The sequence below is a fragment of the Protopterus annectens genome, chromosome 6.part0, assembly GCF_019279795.1.
Source record: "Protopterus annectens isolate FY-2018-M chromosome 6.part0, PAN1.0, whole genome shotgun sequence".
Taxonomy (NCBI): Eukaryota; Metazoa; Chordata; order Ceratodontiformes; family Protopteridae; genus Protopterus; species Protopterus annectens.
This window is the reverse complement of record NC_056737.1, coordinates 35,106,470-35,134,008: the sequence shown is the minus strand read 5'-3', so window position 1 is coordinate 35,134,008 and position 27,539 is coordinate 35,106,470. Positions and strand designations below refer to the sequence as shown.

At 40.6% G+C, this 27,539-nt stretch overlaps 1 protein-coding gene across 3 annotated transcripts in view; it reads right to left on the bottom strand.

Moving 5' to 3' along the window:
• Window positions 1-27,539, bottom strand: part of RPAP1 (RNA polymerase II associated protein 1) — a 2,926,740-nt gene that overhangs the window by 407,823 nt on the left and 2,491,378 nt on the right. For all 3 annotated transcript variants that reach the window (XM_044073828.1, XM_044073829.1, XM_044073830.1), the window contains one exon: window positions 27,394-27,536. In XM_044073828.1, coding sequence (XP_043929763.1) covers window positions 27,394-27,536 — 143 coding nt within the window. The remainder of the gene's footprint in view (window positions 1-27,393; window positions 27,537-27,539) is intronic.

Below are 27,539 nucleotides of genomic sequence, written 5' to 3'. Positions count from 1 at the left end.
CAGAAGGAGTTGATTCTGACAAAATTGTGGCAAAGGACAAATTACTAAAAGTTGAAACAGTGGAGTGCTTGTGGAAAATGATTACTCACTGTAAACCAGGCAGAAGAGGAGTAAATGTATTCTAGTAATCAAGGAATATCAAGAAGCAGGTGTGAGATTCAAGCTGCTGTATCCAGTTATTTTCAGAATATTTTCTCCTGAAGTGTCAAAATCATTCTTTGATTCAGAACATGCTAAAGAGGAAATACAAACGTTTCTTCAAAAAAGTATGTTATCAAACCTAAGGGGATTCTGCTTCTTACTCTTCTAATAATAAAGTCCGTAGAGAGACTATGCCAGTAGAACCTTTTTCAATGTTCCAAAGAAAAATGCTTGAGACAGAAAAAAGCACAAGAGTTGACTAAAAGAACAAGGAATATGTTGGAAACAAACCAGTGACTGGACTTAGGAGATGGAAAGCACCAGGAAGAAACAGCAACTTGGAAATTGATGAATAAACATGGGATTGCAAAGCATTAATTACATTTCTGAAGTATACAGAACAAGAAAACCTGGAGATGTTGGACTTTTTTTATTTTGTTAAACTTGTAGGAGACTCCAAAGCACATGCCCTACTTCATGCCATTAATGTCTGGAAGAAGATATAGGGCAGGGGAAGATGAAGGAAAGCGTTAACTTTAAGTAAAACAAAATTTTATTAACTGTATTTTTATAGTACATGGCATAAACTGCATGCTGTAAAGTAAAGCTTTTTAAGTTAATTTTGTGTATATTAAGGATACTTAAGTAAACAGTTGCCACTATTTTTTCTTCCTTCTTTTTTTCTTGTTTAGTTTTAAGAAATGTAGGCATTGCAACGTAACAAAGAAGAAAGCCTGAACAAAAGAGAATAATGTAAGTATAATTCATATACCTTTTCTTATTTTTATATAGGGGAATGACTGGATTGAGTCCCTTGTCTTGACTTAATAACAAGTTTTAAGAGGAAGCAAACAAATAAAAACACACTGAATATAATGAATACTGAATAGTGTTTACCTCTAATTTTCACAGTGCAATATGTGTAGTGGAAGGCAACTGTGCATCTAGTTCTCATGTTTCTATGGAGACAATCTGCCTGATAAGGGGGCAATAAAAACATAATGCTTCTTTCTTTCTATGGCTAAGATATAATGTTTTCTGAAAGAATTCAAGTTGTCTTTTTCATTCGGGAGAGGAATAAATATAAGACAAAAACAGACAGCACTAAGGGTAAATAGAAGCACAGTGTGTACCAAGTGTCTTAACATGGATAACCTTCCTTATAGGTCAATTCAAGCCTGTAAACGTAGCGGTCAATCTGTGGCAACTGTTCCTTTTAGGAGAGTAAAACTTCATTATCTGAAAATGTACACAGTTTTGTGTGCTAGTATTAAATTAATAGGTTTTGGGAATGTCCTGGAATTTTTTTTTAAGAGTTTTCAATAAAACAAAAAGGTTTGTAACGTGACATATGTTCAAATGGAAAAGGCAAGAACCAACTGTATAAAAGATCAACCTGCCAACCATTACTGAGTGCATGTAACACAAAAGCTGGAAATAGACATTAAAAAAAAAGTTGTTATGTATAACAGATGGGAATAATAACTTTTTAACATGATACTTTCCATATTACCTCTAAATGTGAATTGTCACACAGACATATACAAGAGAGTGCTGAACTACATTAAATACAGAGTGCAAACAACAGGAGACACATTTGAAAAGAACTGAACATGTGAATTTAATAACAAAATGATTTTAGCATGGTTATTGTAGAACAGTGTATTTTACCTTTAAAAAGCATTTCCAAGGACAGCATGTGCATAAAAATAGCAAGCACGTGCAAGCTTCAATGCCATTTTGACAGTGCAGCCAGAGAGTGAACATGTAAGAGTGTGACAGCTAGTCTGTGTGCAAGTTTATCTAAGTTAAAATTATTAAGCTTCAATCCTGATGTGTTTGTACATAACAAAGCTGCTTGAACAGAGCCCACAGATGCTCGTCTGTTTTATCCTGACCAGATGACTGATATGGTGTCAGAACATGGATTCCAGAGACTGCTTTTCAAAGCTACAAGGTGCAGAGTTAACAGTGAAGGTAAACTACGTGAACAGAGTACAAAAAAAGGGCCAGAAATGAACAAAAAGTTTATTAATTAAAATGTTTGAAATTAAGATATTTGAAAAAATGATCATCAGAAAAGCACATAAGGGGTTTGGAATTACATCAGAATTGCAAAACGAGCATGTTTAAAGTAAAACAATCATGTTTAGAGTAAAACAAGCACAAGAAAAGTATAATGGGCATGAAAAAAGATTAAACAAGCAAAACAAATCTAATAAAGGGCAAAAAGGGCACAATAAGCATAAATAAAGCAAGGCGACTGCATGTTTTTGGCAAATTACTGTGTTTTGGCATAAACTACTATTTTGCATTGACTGAAGCTATACAGAGCATAACTTGAATTATTCAAAGTGTCTTAAAGTCAAAGTAAACTTTACGGTCATACAGATCAACACAGAGGAAAGTGTGTGTCACTGCACGAAATTTCAATACTCGGGTTCGTACCATAAGAATTATAGTTTACAGAAGGAGGATTAATAATAAATTAAAAATACTGAAATAGAAATCAAAAATAAGATACTAAAAATAAACACAATAAAGAATAAAGTGTAAAGTGAGCTATGTATACAACAATGACATATTGCACATAAATAATGTTTGTTTACCCATTTAGTAGGTTAGGCTATCGGTTTGTTGTTCAGCAGTCTGATAGCACGTGGGAAGAAGCTGTTATTGAATCTGGATGTCCTGCATCTAATGCTTCTGTAGTAATTCCTTGTTGGCAGGAGTCAGTCTGAACAGCCATAGGCCGGATTATGTATATCCCTCACTAGTTTTCAGACTCTGCTGCTATAGCATCTGTTTGAATATATGTCCTGTAGGGACTGAAGGTGGAGCCAATGATTTTTGTGGCTTGTTTAATGATCTTATCCAGTGCCTTCCAATCGGCTTGAGAGCAATTTCCATACCAGACAATGATGATGTTTGTCAGTACGCTCTCAATTGTGGCTCTGTAGAAGGTAAGTAGGACCTGTGGGGGGAAGTTAGCTCTACGAAGTCTCCTAAGGAAGTGGAGACGTTGCTGGGCTCTCTTTATAAGGTAGGAAGTGTTTGTGGCCCAACTGAGGTCTTGCGAGAGGTGTATCCCTAGGAATTTGGTGCTATTAACTCTCTTCACTGTGGCTCCATTGATGATGATAGGGGTGTGTGGCTTATTTAACTTTCTAAAACTGATGATGATTTCCTTGGTTTTTCCAACATTTAGTGCTAAGTTGTTGTCAGTGCACCAATGAACGAGTTGGGTCACCTCCTCCCTGTAGGCTCCCTCATCTTCCTTCTTGATAAGGCCGATTACTGTGGTGTCATCTGCAAATTTGATGATTCTGTTTGAATGATGCTTAGCTGTACAGTCATGTGTTAGAATTGTGAAAAGAAGTGGACTGAGAACACAACCTTGTGGGACCCCAGTGTTAAGGGTGATGCTGTTTGAGTGATGTTTTCCAGCTCTAACTATTTGTGGCCTATCAGTCAGGAAGTCGAGGATCCAGTTGCATATTTTGTTTTCTATGCCTAGATTGCTCAGCTTAGACAGCAGTTGTTGTGGAATTACTGTACTGAAGGCAGAGCTGAAGTCTATGAACAGCATGAGTGCATAACGGTCCTTATTTTCCAGGTGGTCCAAGGTGTGATGAAGTGTTAAGGCTATGGCATCCGCAGTAGAATGATTTGGCCTGTATGCAAATTGAAAAGGATCAAATGTAGCAGGTAGGCAGGATGTTATGTGATCCTTGACCATTTTTTCGAAACACTTCATCACTACTGAGGTAAGTGCAATTGGCCGATAATCATTTAATGATGCTGGAGATGGTTTCTTGGGCAGAGGGATAATGTCGCTGGTCTTGAAGCATTTGGGCACTTTTTCCTAAAAAAAGTTTTTCCTTTAAAGTGCTTACACTGTATGCTTATTAATGTGCATTTATTCTGAAGCGTTTGTGTGCAAAGTGCAACTATTTTGTAAAGTGCAGTCACAATACAGACATTTCAAAAAGTTTGTTGTGCTGAGTGTGTCTATTCGCAGAGTGCCGCCATTACAGAATGTTTCTTGCACTGTACAGCATTATTTAGAAATGTACAACCATTTTGAGAAAGTTTCACTGTGCTGTGTACTGTTTATTCGCAAAGTACAGGAACTTCAAAATGTTTTTTACTCTGAGCTTCTTCTGTCCAGTTTATTTGCACAGTGCAGTTACTTTGAAATGTTTCTTACACTGATAAGAGGTGATTTCTTACAGTACAGTGATTTCAATAGTATTCTTGTGCTCAGGAGACTTATTTCGTAAAGTAAAGTTATTCAGAGGCTTGTTGTGCTATTGGGCATAGTTACAGGTACTGGCATAAATTCTTGGCATATGTATATGTATGTGTGTTCGTGCGCACTTGCAAAAGCCTTCACTGGTATGTGTTAATATGGCACAGGCATTTCGCAGATCAGGTCTACTTGTATTTGATCAGAATATTGCAGAGAAATGGAGAATATTTGAGGAAGAATACAATATTTTTACACAAGCAGCTTATTCTGACAAAGATGCACACTCCAGGGCATTCATTTTGCTAAACCTAGCTGGGTCAGAGGCCACTGAAAGGGAATGTTCATTTTTGTATGCACCAGCAGTATATGAAGGCGAAGGGGTAAACTGTCATATTGTTGTATAGGCTGAAGCAAGGGAAGACCCCGAGTGTTTGAAATGCAAATTCAGGAAATGCACCACTCCCAGACAAATGTTACATCAGAGAGGCACCTGTTTTATGCAAGAGATCAAAAGCCAAGAGAAACTTTTGTAGCTTATATTACTGACCTGAGAAACAAAGTTAAAACATGTAGGTTTGGTTATTTAAAAGATGAACTGATACAAGACAGGCTTGTGTGTGGTATTAATAGTGCTACAGCAAGAAAGATTTCGCTTCGTGGCAATGATTTAATGCCGAGCAAAGCTACTGAGATTTGTCAAATCCATGAAATTACAGAAAGGCACACAAGTATGCTTACAAATGATAACAGCATGGTTTCAGTGGGCTCCAGAGCAAATGTAAACAGCATGCAGCACGTGGCTAGCAGAAGCAGGCCTAAGTACATGGCAGCTGTAACCCCTGTGAATGTGGCAGGTAAAAAACGTAGCTTTCCAGCAAGTTCTAAGACTAGTTTACTGCAACTGTGGTGCCAATCATGAATCTAAAAGAGAAAAATGCTTAGCATTTGGTCAGCAATGCCACAAGTGTAAAAAAAATGAACCATTTTCAAACGTTCTGCAAATCAAGTGAACCTCATACAGTTATAAAGAAGGGTCACTTAAAAAAGCCAGTTGATCATACAGAGAGCAGTAACCCTACTTTCTACATAGATGGTGCATCAGTAATTGGTGAAAAGATTAATGCAGTACATTTGTTGGCAAAGAATGAAGTGTTTGCTACTGTTCAGATAAATGGTAAATCAACTGAGCTCAAAGTAGACACTAGTTCAAAGTGCAATGTTATGTCAGCAGACACATTTTATAGGTTCATAGGTGTGTACTAGGCTAACGGCCCTGGAGCCTATATAAGCCTAGTCCAAGAAGATTCCCTCGCATCATGCCACCCAAAGTGAGTTCCAAGTGCCCCTGTCAAGCAAGGCCACTGAAGTGATCCCTGGGGTGAACTTCTTATTGCCCATCCACTCATCAAGATTTCTCTTAAAGAGGACCAGTAAAGTGCTCTGCTTGACATGAATGGGAAGTTTGTTTCAGAGTATGGGAAGTCTCTAGGTTAAGAACCTGCCTCTCCAGCATGTTCTGTTTATTGTGGTAATGAACAAACAAAAAGAACGCCTTGGACCACGGTCTTCTCCTCTATAGTGGTAATGAGGTTTAGGTCCCTGGAGAGTGTGGCACAGAGGGACTGGGATTTCTTTAGGTGTAGCATATTTAGCAGTTCTGGGTCAGACATGTCTTTGTAGGTCAAGCAGAGATCGCCTCCAAGTAGGCGATAAGAGACAGAGTATAGCTGGAGTTTTTTGAGTCTGTCCATATAGGGCATGTGTCTAAGTCCTAAGATCCTCTTAGTGAGGTACTTTTGTGGCCTTTCCAGTTGTTGTAGGTGTCTAGTGAGGTACATACCAAATGGGGCATTGCATTCTATGCTAGGTCTAATGAAGGACGAATAGAGAGGGATTATGACCTCTTTCTTCCTGGATGAGAAACCTTTTGTAATGAGATGTGCCACATAGAAGGACTTTGACTAGAGTGGCAATGTGGTTATCAAAGGAGAGGTTGCTATCAACCTGTGTCCCCAGGTCTCTTATCACACCTTCAGTGTTTGGTGGACTACCACCTATGTGGTAGTTCATGGGCACCAAATATTTCCCAAAGGGAATGACAATGCATTGGTGTCAGTGAGGCCTTTTTGTAGAATGTCTACATCAGTTGGAGAATCAATAATGGCTCCCAGTTTGCAATCATCTGTGAACTTGGTGAGCCAGTGTCCCTTTGTGTTGGCTTGAACTTCAGAGAAGTAGATTCCAAACAGGAGAGGACCTAAGACTGATCCATGTGGGACACAACTTGTAACTGGTCAGTAGTCAGATTTGGAGTTTGCTACTTTCACAGTATGGGTTCTATCAGTGAGCCAGTTGGCAACCCATCTAATGACACAGGGGTTTATGCCTAGTTTAGTGAGTCTATCTATGACTCCTGAGTGAGGGATAGTGTCGAAGGCCTTGGCAAGATCTAGTTAGGCTGTGTGAACTACTTTGCCCTCATCCACAGCTTTGGTGACAGACTCGAGGAAGTCTATCAGGTTGGCCAGGCATGATCTATCTTTCACAAACCCAAACTGCGTGGGGTCCAGAGTCTGGAGATTCCCTATGTCCTTATTTATAAGGTCCATGATGATGCATTCCATAGCCTTACATATCAGACTCGTCAGGCTAATGGGGCGGTAGTTCCCAAGGTCTGTAGTCGCTCTTTGTGGAGTGGGATGACCACAGCAGTACGCCATTCGGTAGGAACAAAGCCCAAAATGAGGCTGTGATTGAACAGGGTACTCAGGTGTGGTGCCAGTTCACATTGTAATTCATGTAGAACACAGCCAGGGATATTATCAGGTCCCATGGAAGCTGTATTCTTGGCTTTGGACTGTGCAGTTTTTGCCTGTGTAGCTGTGATAACAGGGACTTGGCATTCCTCAGGTATTGTGATAGGCCCTTTAGGGGGTAAATGGGGGGTAAAGTTCACACTGAACCTGTTGGCCAATATGTTAGCAATATCAGTTGGTTCTGTATATGTATTGCCATTGTGCTGTAACTCACAGCAGATCTGAGTATTGCCATGTAGATTCTTGACATAACTATAGAATGCCTTGTGGTTGTCTTTAGAATCTGCAGCAATTTTGTTTTTGTAGCTAGCTTTAGGGGATTTGATGATGGATCTCAGTTTTTTGCTGACACCAGCAAGGGAGTTTTTCCAGTCTTGGGAATTCACCCTTTTCTGCAACAGTTTTTTCCTTCTGTTGTACAATTTGTTTATGGTGGGGGACCACCAGATTGGCTTCCTTTTTTGGAGGAGAGTGTCTTGGTTCTGTTTGGTATTGCCCATTCTATGCACTTGTGTATGTGCTCATACAGTGCATTGGTGTATGATTCAGCAGTCACGCACCTATTTTCCATTTGCATGGGTGTCGTGAAGTTAGCCACCTCTGCTTTTAGAAGCCCAAAATTGGCTTTGGAGAAGTTTTTTACGGTGGTTTCCATTGGGGGGGGGTGAGGGTGGGATGTGGATATCCACGGTGATTAGCTTGTGGGATGTGGATATCCATGGTGATTAGCTTGTGGTCAGATTTGACCAAGGACGAATTGATTACTGGTGTAGAGTAACGGTCGCCCATATTAGTAATGATCAGGTCAAGGATGTTTCTACCCCTGGTGGGGGTAAGAATGAGTTGGTCCAGGGCACTGGAATTAATGAATTCCAGAAAACGCTGAGCAAGTGTGTTGGTACATGAGTAATTTTCCCAGTTAATGGAGGGGTAGTTAAAGTCTCTCAGTATAAGGGTATTGGGTTGTACCCTAATATTTTCCACTGTGTTTAGGAATGTGGAGTGGGAGTCTTGGGACATGGTGGGGGATTTATAGCAGGCTACAAACTGGATTGCAGTTTTACCCAGTGTTAGTTGTACCTGAAGTATCTCTGATGCTTTATGCTGGGCTACGAGTCTGGAGGTGTGCATATCCTTTATGAAAATAGAGGCACCACTGCCTTTAGTGTTTCAGTTCAGGTTTAGGGGCAGAAAAGTGTGGTATGAATTATAGCCTGGTAGTGCTGGGGTGCTCTCCGGAGCCTTGAACCAGATCTCGGTCACTGCACAGATGTTGATGTTCTCCATCACATCTTTTCACAATCAACATCAACAGTTAAAGAATGACCATGGAAGAAAAAGATAAAATTCACAGGTGATGGTCTAGTGGGAAAAAAATTATTGATTACAACGTTCGATACATACAACATACTCTTCTCTCTGATTAACCTGTAGAAAGAATCGCAAGCAACACTGACAGGCAGTTTACGTGCACCAATAAAAGAAGTAAAAGCAAAAAGTGTGGAATCCTCTACCCTTGGTATTGTAAGCAGGAGCTGCTGATATAGCTGAGGAAAACCAGCCTCAATTTTACTATGCTGATGCTTTTTATGTCTCTTTTTCTCTTTATTCTTACTTTTGGGTCCAGAATGGTAGAGACCCTTATACTCAGCTCTAGGGGCGTAGGAGGTCTCTAAAGCATTAGCCAAGGAAGAGGCCCCTTCTGTGGAGAAAGCAGTATTGGAAAGAATAACCTTCAAATGAACTTGTTTTCCCTATCCTTAAACATTCTAGGTAAAACAGGCAAACATTTCATATTTCTGAGTATGATATTCCTTCCCAACATAGAGAAAAAACAAATAGTGCCTGTTCAGGGATGAATCTTGTGCCAATATTTAGAAATGTTTAAATGCATTGCTACATATATTCTTTTATTTTTAACATGTATGAGGATCAAACAGTAAAATAAGGTACAACATTCTGAGAAATAACCTACCGCTTTTAAGTTGAGAAACTTGTCACTTATGGAGGTGAAGAAATTCAAAACAAAGGCTCAGTAGTGCTTTCAGTTTATTTGGGTAGGAACTGCTACAGCTTACTATTCTATTTGGTCCGAAGACCTGTGCAGTCATTATTGGGTCTCAGAGACAGTTTGAGAATTAATCTGCTTTCCTTTACCAAAGAAGGTCATCATATAAGCATGTCTCAGTTCCAATTTTACTCATGCTATTTTCTCAGAGTATACTGATGTTTTCAATGACAAGTTAGGAAAACTCAGAACCACCAAATAGACCAGCAAAGGCAGAACGGAGTTAGATAATCCTTTATTTGTCGTACTAAAACAAACTAGTTTCGGCAGAAATTGCCTTCTTCAGTGTAGGACAGTACAATCAAGTTCCTTATCATCATTCATTTAAATATAAACCAAGAGCCAATAAGGCAAGCAGGTTCATCAATATTAATGAGATGAAAAAACTTTTTTGAAAAGGTATCTTTAGAAAACAACATACAATATTTAACTTACAGAAACACAACAGTGAAAAATCATGAAATGTGTAGGCAGAGCAACCCTTAGTAAATGAAAATAGGTAAATAGAAAATTAAAATAATGCAGTTTTGGATATATATATAAAAATATATATTTATCCATGACAAACATATGCTGAACAAATTAATGTCCATACAACAATAACCTGAATATAGGCACAATAATATTTTGACAAGTCTACAACCTGAGTTGCATTGATTCAGCAACCTGAACCCCCCATACTGGATATGCTGCTAATTAGACAAACCCATATGAAAAGATGTCAAAAGGAAAAATCAACCAAAACAAAACCAAAAATACATATACATCATTTGCATAAGCAAATATAACTATATTCCTTAGATCAGTAAAGCCCAGACCTTGCAACATAGTAAATCTAAAGGGTTTATATGATATGTACATAATCTCCTATAAGTGATCATTAAGACCCGGATGAAACAAGCCCCCCAGGGTTGTAATCCAGCATTTTTCTTTTTGATCCAATAAACCATGCCAACCTTGTTTATTGGTTCTATCTCCAGAGATACGATCGATAACCATGAAACTAAATTTAGCCTGTGGATGTTTAAGTGTATGCTGATATAGGGCACTAGTCTCCTTATGATTCCTGACATCACTACGATGTTCATTCATTCTAGATCTCAATGCTCTGGAAGTTTGGCCCACATAAAATGCACCGCAATAACAGGAAGCAAGGTACACCACCCAATCGCTGCTGCAATTACCAAAGATTTTTATGTTAAATATCCTACTGGTGTTACGGCTAGAAAATTCTTTAGATTTAGGCATATATGAACACGAACCACAATGACCACAGGGGAAAGAGCCAAAAAGCTCATCACCATGTAATGTGAGTTGTTTGTGAATAGTACCCCCACTTGCCATGTGTTTAAAATGTGACAGGTAGGAGCCCAAGGTTTTACCCCGCTTATATGAAAATTGACATTGTGGCCCTAAAATAGTTCGCAGCCTATCATTGGCCAGTAAAATATTCCAATGTTTATTGATAATATTTCTGACCATGTTAATGTTTCTCCCATAAGTTGTAATGAATCTAACCCCGGTACCAGAGGATGACTTGTTTTTGTTTTTGTATTGCAACAGTTCTTCCCTCTCTATACAATTAGCTCTACATTTGGCAGACGCAATATCATGTTGATCATATCCTCTATTGGTGAACCTCTGACTAAGATCCCTGCTGACTAGTTGGTATTCCTCTTCATTAGAACTGAGACGTTTAATACGAATAAATTGAGATATCGGAATACTTCTAATAGTATGACGGGGATGTAAGCTAGAAGCATGAAGCAAGGTATTATATTGTGGGTACTTACGGAAAACTTTTGTAGACAAGGTATGATCTGGGTTCCTGAGAACGGTGACATCCAAAAAATTGATAGTATTTTTATCATAAGTCACAGAAAATTCCAGTCCCCATACATTGTCATTAAGGTATTCCACAAATTCCTGCAAGTAACCCACATCCGCACGCCACACTAGCCAACAGTCGTCCAGATAACGTCGCCAGATATCCATCTCAACCTGAAAGATGTTATGTGATGTATCATATATCATGTATTCCTCAACATAGGCCATGAAAAGGTCGGCATATATGGGAGCAAAAGATGCTCCCATAGCTGTTCCTTGTAACTGCCAATAACATTGGCCTTGGAAATACAGTACATTCTTGGTGAGTACATGTTCAGACATACAGATCAGTAAGGTATTAAACCCAGGTGTATACAGATTTGCCCTTTCTAACCAGTATTGAATAGATTGCAACCCAGCCCAATGCGGTATGCTCGTGTATAATGATTTTACATCCAATGTACACAAATACCAATCAGGTTCCAGTTGGGTATCTCTGATTAGCTGTAAAAATTGGGTGGTGTCCTGCAATCTGGATCTTATTAGTCCTAATAATGGCTTAAGATATTTAGTAAGAAAAGCCGATAAAGGTTCAGTCAGGGAACCTATTCCAGAGACAATTGGTCTACCAGGTGGTTTTGTCAGAGATTTGTGAATTTTCGGTAAAAGATACAATATCTGTTTAGAGGGTTCAGAAACCATGAGTGAAGCCAAACACTTTTTGTTGATAATGCCCTCCTCACAGGCTAACTGCAAAAAAGAATCAATTTCGTCCTTAAAAACAGACGTAGGGTCCAAGGACATGTGCATATAACACTTAACATCAGACAATTGGGTCAGCCCTTCCTGTATATAATCAGCAGTGTTCCAAACCACAACTGCACCTCCCTTGTCAGCAGGGACTACCACTATATCTTTGTTATTGCATAATTGGTCCAAAGCTAACCTATCATCCGAGGTTAGGTTACTTGCTAACATAATATGCCCTAGATTCTCAAAGTGAATATCCCTCAAAATGGTGTCCATAAATATGGAAACATGTTTATTCATGGGTGGTTGGAAGGAAGACTTGCCAAAACTAAAGTCTTCTGATGGTTTTGAATTATCATCATCAAAAAACAATTTTAAATTCAAAATCTGACAAAATGCCTGTAAATCTTGAACAATATGATATTCCTGACTAAAAAAAGAAGGGATATAATTGAGACCCTTATTCAAAAGAGCAATCTGTTCATTGGTTAAGGAAACTTTAGACAAATTTAATACATTTTGATTAGACACTGGCATGACCCCTACCTCAGAAGGTTGTCCAGTAAACCCTGGAATGAAACCTGAGTGATTGGCCTTTCTGTGCTTTCTGCCCCCCCGGTGTCCCTTGCCCCTTCTAAAGGGGAAATTTTATTTGTTTTCTTCCTGCTAGGCGAAGCCCTCTCATAAGCCCCTTCACTATCAGTGAGAGATGATTCCTCCCCAGAGGTACTAAATGAGATATCACCCTTGTTCTTCAAAATTGAACGAGGTCTCTTTTTGGTGCGACTAGGCCCTGTCCTAACCTGATTGGTATCAACAAATCGAACTGATCTGCTGAAATCAAAAGGTTTGCCCCGTTGGTAATCTGAGTAATCCTGATGGAACTTCTTGATTTTACGTTCCTTAATGGTTTTCTCGTGTTCCATCAAATCATGGGAGAGTTTTTTAATATTATCCTGATATTTAGAGGAGGACTCAAACTTATGAACATCCGAACATAAAGTTTTAATTTCTTGTATATTTGAGTCAACTGTCCTTTCATAATATTGCAACAGAATGTTCACAAATGTCATAGATCCCGTCTGTAAAGCTTCCTTCCAATCTTGGTTCAATTTATCATCTGGTCTCCCTACTAGAGGTTGAATACGTATACGAAGTCCTCTGGGAGCCATATTCTGTGTCGAATAAGCTCTAAAAAGCTTAAGATGCCAGATATTAGATCTAAGTGTTTTGAATGCTTTGGTGATTGAGTGAAAAAACATATCACAATCAACCAAAGATGATTGAGCCGAATTGACCGGATCATTGCTTGGCAGGTTATCAATGCCAAATACACCTATATCCTGCCGATCAGCACATAATCCAGACAGAATATTGTTGAGATCCATGCTGTGAATAATATTATGAATGTACACCCAATAAGAGGTTGGAACACCAGAAAACCACCATATGAGTAGTAAATCCCCAAAGGATAATGAACAGCACCCCAATGGCCTAATCGCACCAACTAGACACGAGAAATTATCCAAAATATATATAAAAAAATTTTTGGACCACCAAAGGAGCAGAAAGCACTGACCTGCACTAGTAAAGTCGGTTACAATGTTTAATATAGAGCTGTTAATTAATAATAGTTATAAACAAGATATGTAACATCCCTAAAGGTTATATATTGATTAATCTGGGAAGATAAGCAATGGAAGTCCGGTTTAGTATTCCAAAGGTATACCACTCAATAATGAAACAGGCCTACTAATGTGGGTTAAAACTGATTCTGGTTGTTGAACTCAACAATATTGACCAAAGACAATATAACTAATGTTAATTCCCAACACAAAAGTGTGAAAATTAGAATAGTATATATTTATTGTGAATGGGGACCAGGCAAAGAATCTGCTTCACCAGAACCAAATGACAGTCAGCATGCAATAGAATCCAAATAAAGTTACTTGTGGTATATTCAAAAGAGATATGCTTGGGTTTGTTAAAAAACACACACGAATTTTAAACATTAATTGTGATAACCTATTGATAATTAAAGTATACCAATAGTTATTTTGATATATACAACCCTGAGTAAACAAAGTAAAACACAATGTCTATTAGCATTCTTGAGATGAATGTCAACCCTAATCTATATCAACAGTATATTAGGGATCTAGATCAACACAGGTGTATAACCAACATATCCTGTAAAAATTACTATATATATATATATATATATATATATATATATATATATAGTGCTAAAAGATTCTAGACAATTATTCCATAATATTTTATATTAATATATTAATGTGATTTAAATCCAGTATTATGATATAATGTATTACAAATCTCAGTATGAGGACCCCCACCTAAACTAATCAAAAGCCAGTATGTAACTGACTGGTATTATAAAGAAAGCAAAGGTCCTGGTAGTACAAAAAAATGTTTAAAGATCCCAGACCACAAAAATTTGGACCTGAATTAGCACCAATATATAACAAGATTATCAAGCATACAATATATAGACCTAAAAACACTAGTACCTAATACCACTAAGTTTAGAAAAGCATGTTCACCATCATACATGAGGGCCATAAGACTCAAATGCACATATAACATTTTGTTACATATGTCAAAAAGCTGGATACATTTGTACAAATCTCTGTGTGTTGTACAAGCCAAAAAAAGACCATCTGGATACTCCCTATATTTTATATTATGGCTGTAATAGGGCCTAACCCATATAGTACTGTCACATCAAAGAATTGAATAATAAAAAATCAAAACCAGCCCTATTTGTTACACCAAATACCCACTAAACAAAAATAATATATTGGGTAACCACCAAAAAGGTATTACCCAATATATAGGCAAATATCAAATACGCCAATAGTTGTTTGTGTATAGTGTTAACCAAGGCTGGTATCAGAATGTGAACTTAATCAACATACGTACTTTGCCCTCACCAATATATAATAGAATATATTTAGATTATGAACAAAAAACTGTCAGCTTGTGAACAAACACACAATAGTTATGATTGTTACATATTATTAATAAGAGCAAACATAGAGTCTACTTTGTTGTTCAAGTCCAGCAAATCTTGTAGTTTAAATAATCCAAAAATCCTGGTCCCAAAACGACCGTTATACAATGGGTATCCTTAGATAAAATTTGACAAAATATAGTAATGTAGCCGCACAAAAGTGCCGTAGTCCAGCCACACAGGTCCAACAATGTATTGAGGCCCAGTTCGAGTGTGTTACAACCCCCCACTACTCATATAATATAGAGTCATATAGCCCCACATATAAGAACACAAAAAAAAACTTTAAATATAACACCAAAAGGTGTATATACTGAAGTTGAATTTGAAACCTGCTCCAGAAAACTGTGGTAATCATGAACCACTCTATTGCATGCCCGTTCATATAAACGTATACTCGTCCTCAGAAAGTGCAAACTATGCAAAAATACAAACTAATCTACAAACTGAATTGGTCGTTCTACATAGCAGGCCGGGATTAAATACTCAAGGCACCACCAAAACCCTCATAAGAATGAGTGGTAATGTTCCCCAATATAGCTAGTTACATAAACATATAGCACAATGTCATATAAAGGCCTAAAAGATATTATAGTCCCCAAAGTTCCTTGGTTGTCAATCGCACCTGAAAGACGTCGCTACCACCATAGAGCAAAAGTCAGATACATCCAAAATGTCGGCAGAATCCCCGTTGATCAACCAAACAGCTTCCAAATGTAAAAAACTATGTAGCGACACGAACCTGGGTATAAACTGGAGCGCCAAATATATGTTTCAGTCAAGTTAGGAAAACTTCCAGCTATGTATTCTATGATGTTAGACCCAGAGGTCAGTCCAGTGATCAGACTGGCAAGAAAAGTTCCGACAGCTATGCAGAATAAAGTCAAAACTCAGCTGGATAAAATGGTGCAGCAAGGTGTAATTTGTCCAGTTACAGAACCTACTGAATTGGTGTCATCCATGGCAGCAGCCCACAAAAAAGGCTCAGACTAAATCAGAATATGCATTGACCCAAGAGATTTGAACAAAGCATTAAAGAGACTGCATCATCCTACACGTACAGTCGAGGAAGTTGCAGCCCTAATACTGAATGCCACTGTTTTTTTTGTCTTGGATGCAAAAAGTTCATTTTGGCAAGTGATGCTTAATCGTAAATCTTCACTACTGGCTCATTCAGTACCCCATTTGGAAGATATAGATTTCTCAGGATGCCATTTGGAGTAAATTATGCAAGTGAAGTCTTTAAGCATGCAATGGGGCAAATTTTTCAGGTTATCTTTGTGCCACAATAGTAGATGATTTAATGGTTGAAGGCAATAGTGAAGCAGAGCATGACAGAAGCCTTAGGAAAGTTCTAGACAGAACAGGTGAAATGAACTAGAAGCTCAGTCCTCTGAAGTGCAAATCCAGATTACCAGAAGTTACATATGTAGGTAATTTATTTACTAACTTTGGCTTGCGAACAGACCTGTCCAAACAAGCAGCCATTCTTGAGATGCCAGCACTGGATAATGTTAAAGTTCTACAACATTTTCTTGGTATGGTAAACTACTTAGGCAAGTTTATACCAGACTTCAGTGAGTTGACAGCGGCTTTGAGAGAGCTGACATGCAAAAATGTTACATGGACTTGACTGGAGTAGCACCAGAGAACATTTGTAGATCTTGAGCAAAAAATGGTCACCCCACCTACATTAACATACTATGATGTCAATAAACTACTAACTCTTTTCTGTGATACTTCAAAATTTGGTCTTAGCGCAGTTATTCTTCAAGAGGACAAACCAATGTCTTACCCAAACTGAAATGCAATATGCTGAAATTGAGAAAGAACTTTTGGCAATAGTATTTGCATGTTCAAAGTTTCATGATTATATTTATGGTCGAGCTATTCAGATTACAACTGATCACCAACCTCTAGTCACTATTTTAAAGAAGCTTATACATTCAGCTCCAGCGACATAAAGAATGATGCTCAGATTACAAAAGTACAACTACAAAATGGTATATACAAAAGGGAAACTTCTTTATCTTGCTAATACCATATCCAGATTGCCCAGAAATACAATGGAACAGCTTAATGTAGAGAATTTTCACTTTGATGTCATGGAAGTGCGCAATTTTTCTACCACAAGACTTGATGAGCTGAAAGATCATACAAAGACTGATCCAGTTTTGCAAAAGCTCAACCACTTCATTAATGTTGGATGGCCGTTGAAGCAATCTAGTGTACCGCCTGAAGTGCAAAATTATTTTCCTTACAGAGATAAAATGTTGATGGAAGATGGTATTATTTTCAAAAGTCCTAAAATTGTTGTTCCTGCTTCCTTACAATGTGAATATATACAGATTTTGCATTGTGGTCACGTCGGTTCCAAATCTACCAAAAGAAGGGTGAGAGGACTAGTACTTTGGCCTTCTCTAGCAAAAGACATTGATAAAGTACATTCTTCTTGTTCAGTATGCAATAGTACTAAACCGCAATTGCAAAAAGAACCAGTTCAGCTAAGTCAAGTTCCTGAACGACCTTGGTCAACAGTAGCCACTGATATGTTTGAGTGGAACAATCAGCATTACCTTGAGTTGGCAGACTCTTACTCAAACTGGTCTGAGATTAATTTACTACCTAAACTAACATTCATTGTTGTTATCACCAAGTTGAAACATCATTTCTCAGTCCATAGGAGTCCACAGAAGCTCATCTCTGACACTGGTACCCAATTTACCAGTGAGGTGTTTCAGAAATTTGCAAAAGAATGGGACTTCGTACATGTTACTAGTAGTCCAGAATACCCACAGTCAAATGGACTAGCTGAATGTGCAGTACAAAGTGCAAAGCAATGAGAGAAGTCAAAGCATGATAATACCAATGTCTTTTGAATTTACTCAATCTCAGAAATATACCCCGTGACGATATATTTGGCTCACCTGCTCAGAAACTTCTATCTAGGCAAACCAGAACAACACTGCCTATCAGTTCCAGTTTGTTCAGGCCTAAAGCTAAGAAGAGCAGAACAATCAGAGCCCAACTATTCAGAAAGTGTTCTTTTCAGAAGTCCAGCTATGATAAATCGAGCAGATTTCTTTGTCCATTGAAAGAAGGAGAGACAGTGAGGATACAAACGGTGAAAGGTTTCGATCGGATTGGTCAAGTAACAGGTACACATGCTGAGTCAAGATCCTACTCTGTGGAATCTGAGGGTATGGAGTAAAGGAGACATCACAGACATCTTCTTCCTGTATCAGAATCGATATTACAGCATTGTTCCTGTGATACAGACTCTAGATCTCAGAGCTATCCAGACAATGTTCCTGTTGCAGAACGCGTCTTGACTCCTACTTACATTCCTGATAATGTTCCTGATGTCCTCAAAGTTGAACATTCAGCAGAGACAGTGCCAGTTGCTAGACCTAGTTCTAATTTCCATGTTACACAGTTTGGTCATATTTCCAGACCTAGTGTGAAATACACAGCAACCTGGACACCATTGTCTATATGCATTTAGTTCTGTATAACTGCATGGAAAAGAATTAGTATGCAACAATTACATGTCAATTAATGTTGTCAATAATGCATGACATATTTCTCAAAAAGGAAGGATGTAGAATAGTGTGTGTGTTGTACCTTCAAGAAGTGTTTCCAAGGACAGTGCATGCATATAAACAGCAAGCATGTGCTAGCTTCAGTGCCATTTTGACAATGCAGCCAGAGAGTGAATATGTATGAATGTGACAACTAGTTTGTTTACAAGTTTATCTAAGTTAAAGTTATTAAGACTCAATCCTGATGTGTTTGCACATAATAAAGCTTCTTGAACAGAACCTACAGATGTTCATCTGTTTTATCCTGACCAGAAGAGTGACAGTTATTTAGCAGAATATATGGGACCAAGAAAAAAGGGAGTACTTACATTAATCGCAAGAGGAGCTCCAATAGTGAAAGAAGAGGTGGGTAAGATAATAATGGTAGATTTGTACTATTAAGGGGCCACTAGCAAGGGAGAAGGATTACAGTGGCGTCCATTTATATTCCACCTAAAGCTACTACTATGGAGCTTAAGAAAATTCTGGGAGAAATAATCAACTTTCAGCAGGGAATATTACTTATAGGCAGGAACTGGAATATGATTTGCAACAGCGAGGATGTATCTGGGGGCCTAGAAGGGAAAATATAACAAAAGGGAGAAATTTATGAAAAACTTTGGTATGGAAAATGTGAATTTAGTAGCAGGAGTTCAGACAGAATTTACATATTATTCCCCAAGGTACAAAAACTGGGCAAGGCTAGACAGAAATATTTCCACAGGAACACATGCATTACACTGAAAAATTTGATAAGCATCCAATAACTACTTCAGATCACACGGGAATAATACCTAAAATAAAAATGAGACACTGGCACTTCCACACCTCTCTGTTAAAAAAAAAGAAGAATTTAAGGAATGGGTAGTGGAAATTATTCAGGAGTTATTAGAGAAGATAGAAATTTTTTATGAAAATATAGCTAGGGAGTGGGATAAAATTAAACCGAAGTTTAAAAATAGGGTGGAAATAAAATAGAAATTTCTTATGAAAATATAGCTAGGGTGTAGGATAAAATTAAACGAAAGTTTAAAAATAGGGTGGAAATAAAAGGAAAAGAGATATGGTTAAGAAGAAAAAAGAAGTTATGTACCTACCATAAAGTTCCATGTTAGTTGTCTTCTTCTCGCCTTCTTTCTTGCTGGTTGGGTTCGGAGCCGATCCTCTGCTCCAACTCGGCCATCTTCAAAAGCTCGAGAGCTGCTTACTGGCTCGAGGCCCCCCTATATCCCATGATGCCTGGCACTAGATACCCAGATCTCGTTTGGTAAGTCTAACTGCAGCATAATAATAAAGGAATCCTATCCTAGAATGCATAAATCCTACTGGAGAGACTACTAGTCAGAAAGGAATAGCCAGAGAAGACTCAGCCAGTGAAAAATCAAGAAGAACTCTTCTCGGTCCACTAGGATAGGGGGATGGAGGGTGGGACGCAAGAAAGAAGGCGAGAAGAAGACAACTAACATGGAACGTTATGGTAGGTACATAACTTCTTTATGTTAAGTTGTCTATCTCACCTTCATTCTTGCTGGTTGGGACAGCGTCCCAAGCACCTAAAATCCTGGGTGGCTCATCGGAAAAGACTCTTCAGAACAGTGGAACCAAAATCAGCTCTGCTCCTGGAAACCAAATCCAACTTGTAATGCCCATGTAGCCGCAGCACAAATAGATTCCATGGGCAACCTAGCCTGAAAGGCCACCAAAGTAGCTAAAGCTCTGGTGGAGTGACCTTTTGGGTTAACTGGCAATTCTTTATTCCTCAGTTGATATATGAATGTGATGATAGAAGTCAACCACCTGGATAAGGTTACTTTGGAGACCGGAAGACCTTGTTTACCTACTGCATAAGACAGGAAAAGTTGGTCCGATTTTCTAATGTCCTCGGTTCTATGCAAATAAAAGCGTAGCTGCCTGTGAACATCTAACTGATGCAACTTATATTCCACCCTGTTGGAGTGGTTAGGGAAAAAAAACAGGAAGGTCTATGGACTGATTCAAGTTACTCTCTGAAGAGACCTTAGGAAGGAAGGAAGGATTAGTCCTAAGAGCAACCGTGTCATTGTGGAACACAAGGTATAGGGGATGGATAGAAAGAGCTTGGAGTTCCGAAAGTCTTCTGGCTGAAGTAATAGCTACCAGAAAAAGGGTTTTCCAAGATAAAAACTTCGAAAGGGGGCAAAATTACAGAAGCTAAAATCAAATTTAGATCCCACGGTGGTGGAGGATCTCTCACTGGGGGCCTGAGCAGAGTGGTTCCTTTGAGGAAAGGCTTTACACAGCTTATGAGACATGATATTGTTTTCCGACAGGCCAATGTGAAAATCTGAAATTGCAGCTAACTGAACTCTAATTGTAGTGGAAGCGGACCCAGCATGGAAGAGTTCCGCAAGAAATTCCAAAATGTAGTGTACAGGGGCTGAAAAGAGGTCTATACTTTTAGCCTCAGCCCAGGAAGAAAAACGTTTCCACTTACTAGCATAAGTTTTTCTAGTCGTAGACTTGTGTGATGACAAAATGATTTCGCGCACAGAGGGGGAAATATCTGGAAGCCTGGCTAAAGTTGGAAGTGGAGCAACCAAGCCGTGAGCTGGAGAGAGCGTATGGATTGGTGCAGCCTGCCCGACTGATGAATCAGGAGGTCTGGAACTAGGTCCAAAGTCCAAGGCTGCTCGAGAAGATGACGATGCATATTTGTCGAGGCCAGTAAGGAGCAATGAAGACCATTTTGCAGCCCAATACGGTAGCTTTCTGAATTAGCTTCGGGATTAGGGGAAAAGGAGGGAATGCATAAAGAAGTCCCTGAGGCCAATTGTGGACTAGACTGTCTCTGAGGGAATGCCTGGGAAGTGGAAGGAGAGAGAAGAAATTGCTGCACTTGCTGTTGAAAGGAGTTGCAAAGAGGTCGCAGCAAGGTTGGCCCCATTTGCGGAAGATTTGGTATGCAACTACCTGGTTCAGAGACCACTCTTGAGGCATGAGACTTGCTCTGCTCAGTCTGTCTGCTATGACATTGGACCTCCCAGGGATGTGCGTTGCAATCAGAAACCGTTGGGAAGAGATCACCCACTGCCAGAGTCTGAGTGCTTCTCGACATAGGGGGTAGGACCTGGTTCCGCCCTGCTTGTTGATGTACCACACTACAGACATATTGTCCGTTTGAATTGCAATGGTCCCGGTAGGAAGAGAGTCCTGAAGAGCCTGCAACACTAAGAGCACGGCCCTCATCTCCAAGACATTTATGTGCAGATGGTACTCGTGAGGTTGTCAGGTGCCTTGGACTGTTCTGCCCTGATAATGCCCCCCCCACACCCGATCAGGGAGGTGTCCGTGGTCACCATAGCAACTGGAGGGGGGAGTACAAATGGTCTGCGGTGGAGCACTGATGTGGAGCCCATCCACCACGCAAGGTGCTTCTTGCATGCTTGTGTGATCATAACCATGTAAGACATGGGAAGCTGCTGGAAGGACCATTGGGTGAAAAGAAACCACTAGAGAATCCTCATGTGAAAACGAGCTAGAGGGACAAGTATGATCGCTGCTGCCATGAGACCCAGAGTTTGAAGGACAAACCTGGCTTGAATTCTTTTGCATGCTAATAAAATCTTCACATGCTGGTGAATCACTAACACCCTGTCTGGTGGGAGGCACGCTGACATGTCTTTGGTATTTAAATTTGCGCTTATAAAGGTGATAGATTGACAGGGCGACAATGCAGACTTTTCAAAATTTATTGGGATACCTATCCTGGAGCAAGTGTCGATAGTGCAGTCTCTGGCTCACAGAAGGTGATGTCTGGTGGTAGCAATGAGGAGCCAGTCGTCGAGATATGGAAACATCTGCAATCCTTGCCATCTCAGGTGAGCGGTAACTACTGCCATATATTTGGTAAACACCCTGGGGGCTGTGGTGAGACCAAACGGCAGAGCTCTGAACTGATAATGGCTGGCTCCCAGCCGTAAGTGAAGGAATCTTTTGGAGCATCTGTCCATTTTGATAAGGTAGTACGCATCCTGAAGATCTATAGAGCACATCCAATTGTTCTGACCCAGGAAGGGCAAAATGGACTGTAGCGTGACCATCCGGAACTTCGTTCTTTGTACAGACCTGTTCAGTCTACTGAGATCCAGAATGGGTCTCCAGTCCCATCTTTTTTGGTACCAAAAAGAACCTAGAGTAAATTTTGGATCCTTGTTGGTCTGCTGGAACTTGCTGGATGGCCGTTTTTCTTAGCAGTTTTGAGACTTCTTGAACTGCTTGGTCCCTTAGATTGGGTTGAACATCTGGAAGGGACTTGTTTGACCTTAAGGGGGTACGAACAAAGTGAATTCTGTAGCCTCCGGATATGACGGACTGTACCCATTTGTCTTGTGTTATGTCTTGCCAGGCTCTTGGGTACAGAGATAATCTTCCCCCGACTGCCTCCAGAGGTGGGCAGCCGGGCAACCCTTCAGGGATGCTGGAAGGGCTTCTCAGAGAAAGATTCTCTGCTGCCCTGATTTTGCGGACCCCCTCTGCCACGAGGACGGCGTCTGTTATTGTTCCCTCCTCTGCCCCTGGATGGAAACTCACCAAGTGTGACCAGCAAGGCTCCCTGGGATTTCTGGAACCACATCTTTCCACTCTTCTGACCTTTGGGACATGGTCTGGAAGGAATGGAAAAACGGACTCCTACGGCAGAGACAGTCTTGCCTTCCTGCTCACACCTGGTAAGGGAATCCTTCACCTGTGATCCAAAGAGAGAGGAACCATCAAAAGGGGTGCTGGTGAAAGACGCTCTGAAAGCTTCCGCAAAGTTACATAGCCGCATCCAAGCGTGCCTCCTTAGGGCCACGCCTGTGCCTGCGGCCCTACTCGCACCATTGGCTGCATACGAAATGAGCCTCATAGAGGAGTTTACCACTGAATTAAGAGTCACCAGCTGGGAGGCTGCCTTAGCCTGGGCCCCCTCAGCTGATGGATCTTGGAAGGTATCTCCAAGCTCTTTCAGGAGATCCCTCTGAAGATGGGTAAAGTGCCACAGGTAATTCAGGGACATCATGGAAAAGATCGCGGAAGAGAATATCCGCTTCCCATATCTGTCCATCGTCCTGGACTCCTTGTTAGGGGGATGGACAGATGAAGAAGTTTCAGCCAACTCCTTCTTTGTGGCTGCCGCTACCACCATGGCATCAACGGGGACACCTTTGGTCAAGAACTGTTTGCCCTGTGGTGCAGTACTGAATTTGGCAGGTCTTCTGGGGGTCGGTTCCACTGTGTCTGGAGCCGTCCATGCTTTTTGAGCCACCACAGACATTAGTGGGTCGAAAGGCGGAGGCACTCAGGAGATGGAAGGTCGGGATCCAAACGCGTCCAGGAATACCGACTCATCCCCGGAAGGGCTTAGGGCAGTCCAGTTCCCCCTCTGCCTAAGCATCTCAAGGATGTCTGAGAAGGAGACCTCTTCAGAGGGGGACCTTGGGACCCTTCCAACTCCTCTAAGTCAGTATCCGATGTGACAGACTCGGGGGAGTCAACATGCTTCCTCTTGCATTTCCTCTTGCGAGGTGGCTCCTCTGAATGATCAGGGGAGGCTTCGGAAGAGGAGGATACACACAAAGGGGTGTCCTGGAGCGCTGGATCCCCACGCTTGGGGTCTGGAAGTGGGGCAGAGGCTGATGCAGGCACCCTAGGGGGAGGAGTTGATGGGGTCGATCGTGGGACTGACTCGGGGGCCTGTACACTCCTCATCACCTCGAAGGCGTCCCTGCCCAGATGCAGAGAGGGCTCCGGTTCCGAAGAAACCAGAACCTCTCCCTGCACCGAGGGGGATGGCTCCGAGGCAGATGTGGGAGCCGAGCTCACCTGAGCCGAAGCCCCGAGGGGGAGAGCGGGGTCAGACAAGGGTCCGATGCCACTCGCCCCCTCGGAGCCGACAAGGGAGTCTCGGCACCCAGATCCCTCCAGGGATGGTACCATGGAAGGGATCGGAGCCGACGACGGAACCGAAGGAGAAGGTATCGGAGGCGACAGTTCCACGACTCGAACCCCAACGAACTCCAGCTCCGAGCTCATAAGATGAGTCGGAGGAGGAATATCTACAGCTGTGGACCACTCTTTCCAAGTCATGGTCCGAAAGTCTTGAGGACCGAGAAACGTGGGATAAGCAATGACTACGCTCCGACTGGAGCAGAAGCGACTTCGGAGCCAAACGTACTGACTCCAGAGAAGGAGACCTGGATCTTTTTCGACTCTCAGATGGCTCCGAAGAACGTGTCGGTGCCGAATGGGAGGGAGGAACATCAGTTCCAGTCAGAGCCGAGATGGATGATATGGCTTCACCCAACGACGGCTCTGAACTGGGAGCCGAAGGTTTAGGTTGCCTGGAAGATTTCTCGGGTGGAGCCTTCACTGGCGAATCTTGGGGTTTAAGCAAACCCCTCAGGATCAATTTGTTTTTGCGTTCCTGCAGGACTCTTGGACTGAAAGCATGGCAAATCGAGCAAGAGTCCTGCAGGTGCACGGCGCCCAGACAATAAACACAAGAAGTGTGACCATCTGTCAGAGACATCCTCTGTCAGCATGAGTCACACTTCTTGAATCCGGACGGTTTAGGATCCTTGGACATCCTGGAGGAAAACCAAGGACAAGAAACACACACACACAGAAAAGTTAAGTACTAACCACTAAAAATTGCAGACTATAGTTACCACAACCAAAAAACTACAAGCAGTACTGCAAACACTACAGATAACTATCACTAAACACTAACAGTGATACTAAGGAAATTATTAATTATTTATTTATTTTTTTTAAAAGGGAGATAGAGAGAAAAGGTTATCCTCTAACTAAAACGGAAAAACCTTTCTGAGGTAAGGAAAGGGAGAAAAGGGAGGAGGGGAAACTCTCTAACTTAAACAAGTTTCTTGGGAAGAATTAATCAGGATCTAGAGAAAACTAACTACAATACAACGGTCTAATCTAATGACTAATTCTACACTAAAAACTAGCAGTTTTGACAAGAAAAATACAATAATAATAAAGTTTTATACGACCAGAGCCAGTAGAACAACCTTGCAGCAGAAGCGGCAAACGAGATCTGGGTATCTAGTGCCAGGCATCATGGGATATGGGGGGCCTTGAGCCAGTAAGCAGCTCTCGAGCTTTTGAAGATGGCCGAGTCGGAGCCGAGGATCGGCTCCGAACCCAACCAGCAAGAATGAAGGCGAGATAGACAACTTAACATCAAGAATTATTTAGAGGTGCTGACAAAGATTAAAGTATTGCAGAATACGAGAAATCTCACAGAACAAGAAAAGGCGCAGCTGCAGAGTGCTAAAGAGAAAATAAGGGGCTACCTTGATAATATGCATTACTTCAGAAAGATTGCTGTTAAGCAATTAGCTATCCAGTGTGTTATATAATAACTACAAAGCACATAACTTTCTAGCACAATGGCTCAGGTAACAGAAAGGGTCATTGCCAAGTTCATGGAGCCTCTTCCTAATCGAGAATGGGTCTACTTCACCTTATCACATGCTGAAAATATCAAATGGCAATAATGTCGTAAATGCCGTAAATCGAAAGTGTTGTTGTGGGATCATGGTACAGTGGGGATGAGAAAATTTGCTCTTTCCTCACTGTAGTGTGATCTTGGAGTTGGTATACATAATTAGCGGGGGCTGTGGGGGGAGCAGCCCCCCCCCACAAGAACAGTTTCGATGTACAGCATTTGCGATGTTTATGCCATTCGATATTGTCATCTTTTGACAAGATAATATAGACGTTTGAGAACAGATGCTGCTGTTAAAAAAAAAGGGATAATTAGTAGGCTGTATACAATATTGCACGATAACTATAGGAATTAATGAGAGGAGGTTACTCCCTCAGGTAGATGGCAAATGTTGGAGTTGTAATGATTAAGAAAGAGGTACCTGGGCTGCACTCATTAAAGCCAAAAATACGGCCTCAATGGGCCCCAACAACATCCCAGGATGTCTACTGAAGAGTCTAAAATATGACGAATCAGGACATCTAGAGTCATTATTCAACTATAGTCTTAAAACAGGCTTTTGCTACATGAATGGAGGACTTCAATGGTCATCCTCTTCATAAAGGAGTACCTACAATAGGACCTGGAAACTACTGATCCTTTAGTCTGACTAGTCTTATCATGGAAATTATCAACAAGGGCAAAACAGACCTCCAGACACTGGATCCATCCCAGTTTATCTTTGACAAAGGAAGGTTATGCTTACTGAATCTGGTGGACTTCTTTGAAAAGGGGAAAATGGTGTAAGTACTGTCCACCTACATCTGGCTAAAGCATTAGATTCAATACCCCACTTGAGCATTGTCAACAAACTTATGGAACTAGATATAAAACCCTTTATAACATGCAAGATAGCTAGCTGCATTTTGCTGAACAACTGCAGGATTCTTCTCAGTCAGTATTTTCTCTTCACCTTTTACAGCTGATTTTTGTTGACGCTCTCTTAGTTCAATTTTTGCTGGCATCCAGGCAGTGTACTTACTAGCCAGTAACCGAATTAAGTGACAGAGTTACTGGCCTTTGTCTTTCAGTTTATTTTTTCACATTTGCAGAGCTGAAGTTAGGCTGTCAATCCGAATGCAGCCATCCTGGAAAGTCCTAATTTTGCTGTCTTTGTTAAAAGAAAAGAAACCAGTGAAGGCTAGTGTCAGGTGCTATTTTCTACATTATATCTTTGATAATGAACTGTAAAGATCTTAAATTAATTTAAAGAATGTAGGTTAAATGTGGCTGTAAACAAACAAATAAATAAACTGCACCACAAAGAGAGAAATAGCTCTAAACATCCCAGCATCCTGCAGACTATAAAAAGGGGCATCAGGCAGGGTATCTGCCAGTTCAAAAATTCATCCAACTGCCTCTGTTTTGGTCTTTGGGATAAAACTTGCATACTTACGGAACAAACTCTTGGTTGAACACTATGCTTGAGAGGAGATCATGTGACAGATGTTCACTGCCTGGCAACAACCGACTTAACAATGTCAAGGCAACAGTGTGGTAGAGTGAGGCTTGCTGAGCTACATATGAATTTGAGTTCACCTA